The 10,556-nt window shown below is 49.9% G+C and overlaps 1 protein-coding gene across 1 annotated transcript in view; it reads left to right on the top strand.

The window, feature by feature from the left end:
* The window catches only part of LOC119367422, a 12,129-nt gene extending 6,328 nt beyond the window's left edge, over window positions 1-5,801 (top strand). The window contains exons 2-3 of the mRNA XM_037632939.1: window positions 2,740-4,888; window positions 5,120-5,801. Of these exons, the coding sequence (XP_037488836.1) occupies window positions 2,740-4,888; window positions 5,120-5,536 (2,566 nt within the window). The 3' untranslated portion in view covers window positions 5,537-5,801. The remainder of the gene's footprint in view (window positions 1-2,739; window positions 4,889-5,119) is intronic.
* Window positions 5,802-10,556: the final 4,755 nt, after the last annotated feature.

The following is a 10,556-nucleotide window of genomic DNA, read 5'->3' as shown; positions in this document are numbered from 1 at the left end:
CGTTGGTGGGGGGTTGGGGTGGGGGTGAAAAAACTCACGATGTGGGGTTGCATCACCTCCTTACAGATTATCCTTTATGATGCACCTATCCTTTCTAATGCATCTAATGTGTGACGCCCCCGTTTATAATCATGCACACCATACACGCATCATACACAATCACGAACGGTGAGTCACATAAATACCACAACACAACTCTACGACACAACTGATTTTTTTTTAGAAAAGGAGGATGACCCCGACCTCTGCATCTGGGCGATGCATATGGACACTTTATTAATTATTCTTACAAGACCTTACAAAGTAATACCACAGTAAGACTAAAGCCGCCGTCTAAGCAACAAACTATCGCTACACCTATCCAGTTGATGAAGGGGCACAGATAGCCTGGGCCTAATACCAAACAGACATCGCAGCCAAACCTAACATCTAAGACCTGAGGACCCATCCAGGACGCCTGCCAGGCATGGATCTCGCCGGTCCGGCGTGCTCTCAAAGGCCGCCGCCACCAACTGCCACTGCTCCATCTTTAGAACTGTACTGATGCATTAACCTTGGTCGGTCTAGCTATCGTCGACGCCACCACGGCGTCCAACGGCACCTCCTCCCTGCGCGCAAACAGCTGTGCACATCGCGGTCGCCACTGATACACCTCAGCACCATGCTGCCAAGTACCACCAGCCGACACAGCTTGAAGTCTTTGGAAGATCTGTCGTGCGTAGCACCTGCCGACCAGGCATGACAAAGTGTAGCACCTGTCGGTCAGGCATGACTTGACATCTCCACCGAAGCTCCATGCAAGACGTAGTCGATCCACCTCCTGCCTCTGACTTCCAGCGCTGCTCCACAAACGATGCTCCCAAAAGAGAAACGACACCGCAGTGCCGCCATCGTCCGATCTGGAACACCAGATCCTAGGGTTTCCCCAGAGCAACACGAGTGGGTCGACAGTAGTTACACGACAATGCCTCCATCAAGGTAACGGCGTAGAACGCCGCCATCGCCTGCCAACGGCTCGGTTTTCACCGGCAACCATGTCTCCCCGACTCGCAGCCGGGACTAGATGATGGATTTCGAGATCCAATCACCAAGCCTCTGGCCGGCCATCTTTGACGACGAAGATGACCACCATCATTGGCCAACGAGACGACGCGAGATGAAGTAGGGCGCTGCCAGCGTGCGTCCTGGCCAGCACCACCGGCGCTAGGCCCGTCCCGGATCACGCCTCATGGCCGAGGGCAACGACAAGCGCTGCCACGACGAGGACGCAGACCGGAAGCCCAGATCCGGCCCACCCGCGCGCCGCCACGTGGCCACCACCAACCGCCGTTCAGGGGCAGCCCCGCCGCCGTGAGGGACGCTGCCTCACGGGCAGCAGGCGCCAGCCCCCGGCGGAAAACCACCGTGCGCCATCGGCCGCCGCGAGATCGCCACCGGCCGTCGCAAGATCTGCGCGAGAACGGCGAGTACGCCCCGCCGCCACCTTCCCTGGGGACCACACGGGCTTCGTCGGTGTCCCCTCCGGCAGCGGCGAAGCGGGGGAGGAGCGGCTGGCGGCGCGGTTAGGGTTAGGGGCGGGGAGGGTTAGGAGCGAGGAGGGGAGGGAATTGCAGAGCTCCTACGACACAACTGATAAACATAAAACTTTATATTTCAAGCTAGGGCCACGAGGACCCAAATACATCACTCACCAAAGCAATATTATAAACGGGAGCATCACATAATGGCACGAGGTGCTCTCGTGGATTCCATCCTCCTATCGGTTGCCCATCTTCGGTGAGGACTTCGTGGAGTGTGGCAGCAGGCCACCTTCCACCCCTATCACTGTGAGGAAAGTCACCTCATTAGTGATCATGCTCATGGCCTAGTGTGATTTGGAAGTGACAGAAATTAGTTGTCTTTGACGTGGAGCAGCCCAAGCTCGCTAGCCTAATCGATACGATTAAAATTGAGGGACAATCATGGGCAGAAACAGGATCAGAGTGCCTTGCAGACCTACTACCGATGGTGCCTAGTGATGTTGTCCTGGATTAGGGGGGGGCACACCACGTCGGCCTGCCAGTCATGGGCCGGGCCGAGGAACCGTCAACAACTAAAGAATGGGCCACACATGCCCTAGCCCTCGACATACTCAAGATGGAATCCTCTGAAGACTTGGCGTACACTTCAAGGCATATTTGAATGATCGGCATGTTATCCCTAGTAGTAACTGCCATACTTATAACCTTAGATACCCTTGGTGCCTATACAAGGTGAGGGATTTAGTCTGTAGAGGCACACTTTCAAGACTAAGAGGTTACAACTCATCCATATGATCTCAAGGTAGATCATCTATACCTAGTACCCCATCCACAATAAATACAATACAAACAGGACGTAGGGTTTTACCCCTTTGAGAGGGCCCGAACCTGGGTAAAAATATGTCCCCTTTACTTCCTGTTCACAATCGTGCCAAGATCACCAGTTCGGGACCCCCTACCCAAGATCTGCCGATTTTAGCACCAACACCTAGCCCTTAGGAGTGTACTGTTGTGATCTGGGTTGTAGCCTTTCCTTGGGCTTGTACATAACTCTTTTCTTCTATCATGCATCAAGACAGGGAGTTCTTTGTGTTTTCTCGAAAAAGGGTCCCAAATTTGGCAATTGTCACTCTGATTTAGATACAAGCATGCCGCCTTTGCTTTGTTCATTGTATGTTGCCTTTTTTGTCTAACTATACCCCATACGCATGTGCTTCAGGATGTTCAGCCGCAACAACAGGCTTGATTACCAATTGTTCTTCCGCAGTAGAGGTGCTTTCAGATCTCTTGGCTCGAATGAGCTGATCTTGCTCATATGCTTCTTCAATGTTCTGATGGGCATAATTGATATATGGGGCAATCATGAAATAATAGTGATACTAACTTTGTCGGTGGGAATAATTGTGATCGGTCCAATTCTATGTCCAGAAGCTGCAATTCCACCCATGTGTGATCCGCTACGCTGTGCGATCTCATTATGGCGCCCAATGGTTGCAATCCTACTGCTTTGTCCCTCTGTACTGCATAGGGTCTATGAAAATTTCAACAGTCAAAGACTTGGCTCAGTTGCCTACTGCACAGTGTACTTGCTAATATTTGTGGTGGTGCTCCTACTCACAATCAGCAGACTACGGTTCCCAGGTATCGTCAAACTAGCAGATTGTGTTCTTGGCAGCAAAATAGCACTTTGGCATCGAGTTATTCTGAACTCGTGCTTGTTTGCTGCGTCAATGATTTGTGTTCGAAGCTTTAACCTTGCGATGGTCATAATTGCTCTAATGATAGCGCCATTGGGCAACCTCCAGATTCCAGCAGCAGCATTGCGCATTGGGCTGGCAGTGTGGCGCCTTATAGTCATACGACAGGACTACAAGCAAAACCTTGAGAGCAAGACAAACCTTGAGCCATCTCTCATCATCTTTTATGTGATGGTGCTTGGACAAGGATTACTCTACATTGTTGCCGCCATCCTTGAGATGTTTTCATTCATCTTAAGAAGATCCCTGATCCATCGTGTTGGGTTTAGAGGTCCCTCTGAAGTGCAATATGTCAATTTGTATTATGCATATGCCTTCGACAGATGCATGGAAGGTTCTATGCTTGCTCCAAAGAAGACCAGCCTCATCATATTTGCAATGGATTCTTTGAAGTCAGACTCACCCAAGATGCAACTCTATGGGCTTAAGATGCTACACAAATTTCTGAAAAAGGAGCCCCTAAAGACTAAAGCCACGTTAGAACTCACCACTTACACAAAGACAGTGACCTGCTTGATCAGCATGTTGGGCTGGACAAGTGAAGTGGATAGAGATATTAGAACATTTGCTGCAAAAGTCACGGCCGAGCTCGCTGATAACCTTAGAGTTGTCCAAATACCTGGGGCAGTGCAACTCATAGCCTCACTTTTGGACACTATTCACAGAGAGAATATAAAGAATCCGTTTTTGGACATTGGTAGCCCTGAGGCAAAACAAGACAACCTGATTCAGCGAGTTAGCAGGAACGAACAGACATCCTCGCTGCTTAAATGGTTGAAACAGATGGCTGTTTACTGTTTGATTCCAAGAGAGGAGCCAACAACTTACACGGACGAACAGAACACCCATATACTCGGATACTGGAGAGAGACTACAGAACGTCCATCTGTTCTGGAGGAGGAGCCATCGACCAACCAGGATCTTCTCTCTGTACAGGGCATGTTCATTCTTCAAAAGCTTGCTAGCTTTGATCTGGAGAATGGTATAGAAATCAATAGAGCGACTGGCCTCATCTCAAAGATTGTAGAGTTCACAAGCAACATAACTGTCATGACAAATATTAGTGAGACACACAAGACACTGCTGAAACTTTCATCTCTGAAGTTGCTGGCAAGACTTTCAAGTACTAAAGGGAAATTTGGTGTAACTTTGCGTCAGAATATTACAGAACATCCCTTCATTTTGAGCAACCTTGCAGAGATCTTGGACAATAGAGGGAGCAGTCATGAACTTAGGGAGCTCACAACAGAACTCCTTAGAAACCTTGCCATGGAGGAAAATGTGAAGGAGGAGATCGGACAGATCCCCGTGATCATTAGCAGGTTGATGGATGCATTTCTCAGCCAAGGTACACCCTCAAGTGCAGATTCAGATCACTTGCTACGAATGATCTCCGGGCAAGCATTGGCAGTACTGGCAATGGAGAGTGCCAACAACTGCTTGATTATGTTAGCAGAACCAGGGTACATGTTTATCAAGGAACTAACACTTATGATCCATAGTGACAAGTACAGGTATGTAGCATCAAGCCTGTTGCGGAATATGTGTGTGCATGCTCGATCTGAGCTTCGCAACTCTGACCTGAAGGAAATTTCCTACATTCTGAGAGAGGTGAGCCCCACAAACATAAGCTACATGTGCAATATTAGAGGCATATAGTGTAACTTAAAATTTAACAAGTTACTGCAACATTTCTCCTCTGATGTCTGATGATAATACATTATGCTTGCTACACACAACACAACTAAATAAATGGACGGCAATGTCAACCACTTAAAAAGAATTTGCAAATATTACTGAAGTTTAATCATGGCTTACATAGCTTATCCATTTCCACTATAGGTGCTGGAAGGAATAATGGATGCAGAAGGGACAGAACTGGAGGTCCTTATTGGTCTTAGTTCACAAATATGTAATGCCACTCCTGACGATTTTGCACGAGAACTAGAGCATGGTCATGTTAAGGATAGATTTATAAAGAGGCTTGTCAATGCACTTAGCTCAAATATGATACCCACTGCTCATTGTCCTGGCATCAGGAGGGTGATAGTTGAACATGCCATATACATGATGGAGTCCAATCTGGTCTATACTACCTGTTTCAAGAATTGTCGGATGATGGAAGCACTGCTAATGGTAGAGCGTAAACCTTCAAGGGCTGAAAACTACAGGTTCTTCTTGGGTGATGCAGGACTCATGAAGCACAGCATACCTCTATCCGCTCTTGTGGCTAGAGCAAAAGAGCTGATGGGCCATTAGTAGCTACTCCCTCTATACCACAATACTTGTCGCTGGGGGAGTACGAGGCATCAGAAGTGTCAGCTGAGCATGCATTTAGAAGATATTGTACTACTGGTCTATACTGGGACTTTCCATTTGCTCGCCATAGTGGTGAGTTATTCATTGCAATCCATGGAGATCCCATTGTGTGCCACGATGCGGGTAACTTAAATAATGGCTGTGTTAGTGTTGTAGGATCATGGATATATGAAAGATGATGAATCTGCTTTGTGATTAAAATTTAAATATGAAATGTCATGATAGTTGTGCATTGTCAGGGTGTGAAGCTTCAACACCAACTCATCGTATTTTAAATTTTAAGCCTTATGACGGCCACTGTTTGGCACTAGTAAATGGTGTGGTAATTGAGCACTCACGAGGCAACCACTTCAGTCCAGATCCTAAAGAACCATCCACTTTAGTCATGGACGCGAGGGGTCTTACCATAAACGATTTTTTAAACAAAGAACGCACCATGTAGTAGCATGCTAAAATTTGTGGTTTACTCCAAACCTGAAATTTTCTGCTTCCTACTCCCTCGGTTCCTAAATATTTGTCTTTCTAGGGATATCAACAAGTGACTACATACGAAGCAAAATGAGTGAATCAACACAATAAAATATGTCTATATACATCCGTATGTAGTCACTTGTTTAAATCTCTAGAAAGACAAGTATTTAGGAACGGAGGGAGTAGATCAGAAATTGGCCATTAACTGAACACTACAGAGTACCCATCTCACAGAACCACGAACTGACGAACTAACAGACCTATGTCTACAATGCGTAGCCATATTTGAGAATGGTTAGCGCCAGGCCACTTCCAGGGTCGTCAGATCCCCGGAGCTCCGGCGGCACTCAGCCTCGGGCCGGAGATCAATCGGAGACAAAAAGGGGATTATTAACCGTAGGCGAGAAGGCGAGTGCACCTGTGACCTGTCGAATTATAACGGCTCCAAAGCTGGGACGTGACCTCCACGCGGCCGAGCAATGCGTAGCCCCGCCGGAGAGGCGCGGGCGCGCTGCGTCCAGCTCATCTGCGCGGCCGTCGCTGCCGGCCTCCGCTCCGAAATAATCGGTGAGAAGGAAGCCCCTCACAGTGACGCGTCTTCTAATGAGCGCCCGTATGGCCGAGCTGCTCGTGCTCGTGGTCGCCGTTTGGCCTCTCTGCGCACGCGTAAAGCCCAATCACTCGGCCCATTGCCATCCATTCGAAACCTGCGCGCGCTTCTTTGTCTTCGGAAGATTCACGGAGGTCCATCGCTCCCAAATCCCAATTCTCAATTCTCAAGTTCAAAAAAAAAATCTCAATTCTAAAAAAATAATCCATATGGCTCCCAACTTCCAAGCCTTGGAGAAGCTCAAAAAAAAAAATCCAAGCCTTGATGAAAGCAATCACCTGACAGTGGTGGGGTGCTCAAGTTGTTGGAATACAAACGGTCAAGAACTGTAAACTGCTGCGACAACATTGTAATTACAGGCCCACAGCCCCCACACATGACACGTTTTTTCTGTTTTTTACGAGAGAAATTTTCAATCTATTTATCAACCATGTCAACCATGGCAGTAGAAAGTACACAAGAGGTAATAAAAATTACAACCAGGTCTATGGACCACCTAGCGACGACTACAAGCACTAGAGCAAGCCGAAGGCGCGCTGGCGTCATCGCCCCTCCATCATCGGAGCGGGGCAAACCTTGTTGTAGTAGACAGTCGGAAAGTCGTCGTGCTAAGACCCTAAAGGACCACTGCACCAGTGTTGTAACCATCGCCAATGAAGAGAGTTGTAGATCAGAAAGATCAAACCTGAAACCACACGAACAAAGACGAATAAAAACTGAATCCAAATAGATCCACCGAAGACCAGCACTGACCGAATCCCATGAGACCCGACAGAGACACACCTCCACACATCCACCGACAATGCTATTCGCATCATCGAGGCGGGTATAGGACATGGGAGACATTATTGCTACCAATGGACATCGCCGCCGCCACACGGCACACATTAGCTGCTCATTCTACACAATCTTTCAAATATGACAGGACAAAATACTCCCTCCGCCCCGAGTTACTTGCGGCGGAAATTGATGTTCCGGGCGGATGGATTACCAATCATCGATGGCATGTGGCATCAATGTTTATGAAGCATCAACTTCTTGTGCCACATTGGCAGGTCAGGGGGACATCTGCCGAGGAGGAGTTGTGCAATGAGGGTGTTGCCGCGGCGGCGTGTAGGGGAAGAGGGGTGGGGCTGAGCAGGAAGCGGCAATAAGCGGTGGCAAGCGACGTCAAAAAAGAGGTATCACATTCGCCGAGAACAAATGGTGTCGCATTCGCCGAGGCGGCCTGTAGGGGGTTCTTCATTTTGGAATAGGAACATTTGATGGGTCAATCTGCCAAACAAATCACTTGTCTGTTTTAGCTGTGGGGTGTTCGTACGGTAAGAAGAACCCTAACAAACAATAGAAGAAAAGTGTGAAAATGCACTTGAGTATTATAATAGTAGCTCTATGTGGCTTGCTTAGAGCATCTACAGCCGGACCCCCTATTTTCTTTTCAGACGTCTCAAACGTCCGCCGGTCATTGTCCGGTCACAAAAAGCTGACCCAACTGGACCCCTCACTTTCTCCTTAAATGTCCGGACTAACCAGTACCTCTCAAATCTGGGGACGATATGAGGGCGACAGGATGCGACCGGACACGGCCGGGCACCTCGCTTGGTCCCACCTGCAATGACCCAATCCTTGTTCGTCTTTGATCTCTCTCTCCTGAAGCACTCAACAATGCCGGCGAAGGAGGTGTCAGGGTGGGCGAAGGAGGCTGCATGTCGCCGCACACGTGGGCGGGCATGCTCGCTGCGGTGCGCACAGCCGCCAGGCACGGGCAGGCCTGTTGAATGCCGCCGCAGCCGCCGGAGGCCGTGGGTGCAGCAGCATGCGTAGCCACGGGCCGGCGTCCTGAATGCAGCCGCAGGCGGGCATAGGTCAGCGTGCTGGATGCAGCCGCGGGCGCGAGCCGGCGTGCTGGCAAGCGTGCGCACAGCCGCGGGCACGGGGCGGCGTGATGGCAGGCGTGCGCGCAGCCGCGGGCGCGGCCAGCGTGCGGGGTGCAGCCGGGCGCGGGCGTGCTGGCCTGCGGCTGCCCACGCCGGCAGGTGCGGGCCGGCGTGCTGGATACAGCCGCGAGCGGGCGTGCTAGCCATGTGCGCGGGCCGGCGTGCTGGATGCAGCCGCGGGCGGGCGGGCGAGCCGTGGTGCGCGCAGCAGCGGGGTGGGCAGGCGGGCGCAGCCGTGTGCGCAGCCATGGGCGTGCGTGCCTGCTGGCTAGCCGTCGCAGCCGTCACTTTGCAGGTGTGTGTGTGGGTCGAAGCCGCGTGCTGTCCGCCTGTTTGCGGCGGCGTCGTGCTGGCCGCGTGCCTTCTGGCCATGCATGGCCGTGTTGTGCGCGTGTGCTGGTCATGGATGACCGCATGTTGCTCCGATAAATGCTTGTGTGTGTGTTTTTAAGAGCATCTCCAACCGCCGCGCTAAGCGCCGCGCGCAAAAAACATGTTTGCCGCGCGTGCTGCGGTTGATTTTGCGCTCCCGTCTGCACTGGCTCCAGCAGCCGCGCTATAATGCAGCGCGCGCCGCTTCAGCAGAGCGCAAAAATACAGCGCGCGCGCCGCACAAACCACATGTACATTTCAACGAAGATGAGCAAAAATGATCAAACAAACAAAATAAATCAACAACAAATAGTTCAAAATAAATCATTACAACTCAAACAAATAGTTTATCGTTCAGTACAACAATTAATAATGCAATAAACACAACAAATAGTTCATGAACAATACAATGTCGAATGCAGATATCATCATGCTCTTTGTCGTCCATGCCATGCCCACCACTCTTCAATTAGATCATTCTGAAGTTCATTGTGCGTGCGGGACGCCGAATGGCATGATAGGAGGCAACAAAATGGGCTACCCTTTCAGCCCTCCGTCGCACTCACACGGGATGTCCCAAGAGCTCATACTGTGAGTAGTCTAAATCTTGGCCACGCTCATTCTCGATGATCATGTTGTGCATGATCACACAAGCGTGCATGATGTACCAAAGCATTTTTTGATCCCAAAATCTTGCCGGTCCTCTCACAGTAGCAAATTTGGGCTTGCAAAATCCCAAACGCTCTCTCCACATCTTTTCTAGCCGCCGCCTGAGCATTGTGGAAATCAAGATTTTTCTTACTTTCCGGTTTTTTCAACGGCTTCACGAAGGTTTGCCACTTTGGATAGATGCCATCCGCTAGATAATAGCCATAGTTGTACGTACGGCCATTTGCTACAAACTGCACATGTGGCAACTCACCGTTTGCAATCTTATTCATCAGTGGTGACCGGTTGACAACATTGATGTCATTCAAAAATCCAGGTATTCCAAAGAATGCATGCCAAATCCAAGTCCCCTGATCGGCCACCGCTTAAAGGATTATAGTGGAACCCTTTTTTTGGCCGTGGAATTGCCCATGCCATGCCTTTGGACAATTCTTCCAACTCCAATGCATGCAATCTATTGAGCCAAGCATGCCAGGAAAGCCGCGCGCTTTGTTCATCGCCAATAGCCTTGCGGCGTCTTCAGCAGTGGGAGATCTCAAATACTCCTCGCCAAACACTTGCACAATTCCCACTGCAAAGCGCTTGACACACATGATGGCTTGGCTCTCACCCATAGCCAAGTGATCATCAACTAGATCAACCGGGATACCGTATGCCAACATATGCAAAGCGGCTGTCACCTTCAGAAAAGTGCTATGCCCGAGCTCTCCGGCGGCATTCCTCCTTTGCTGGAAAACCCGGTCATGGCTCGCTAGTTTCTCTGCAATGCGCCTGAACAAGTTGGTGCTCATCCTAAACCGGCGACGAAAATACGACTCCGGGTATGTGGGATTCTCCACGAAATAGTTCTTCATCAATCTGTTATGGGCATCAATCCTATCTCTCCAAATTTTCTCCCGAC

The sequence above is a fragment of the Triticum dicoccoides genome, chromosome 2B, assembly GCF_002162155.2.
Source record: "Triticum dicoccoides isolate Atlit2015 ecotype Zavitan chromosome 2B, WEW_v2.0, whole genome shotgun sequence".
NCBI lineage: Eukaryota > Viridiplantae > Streptophyta > Magnoliopsida > Poales > Poaceae > Triticum > Triticum dicoccoides.
The sequence above is the reverse complement of the archived record's forward strand: the minus strand, read 5'-3'. Positions and strand labels throughout refer to the sequence as shown.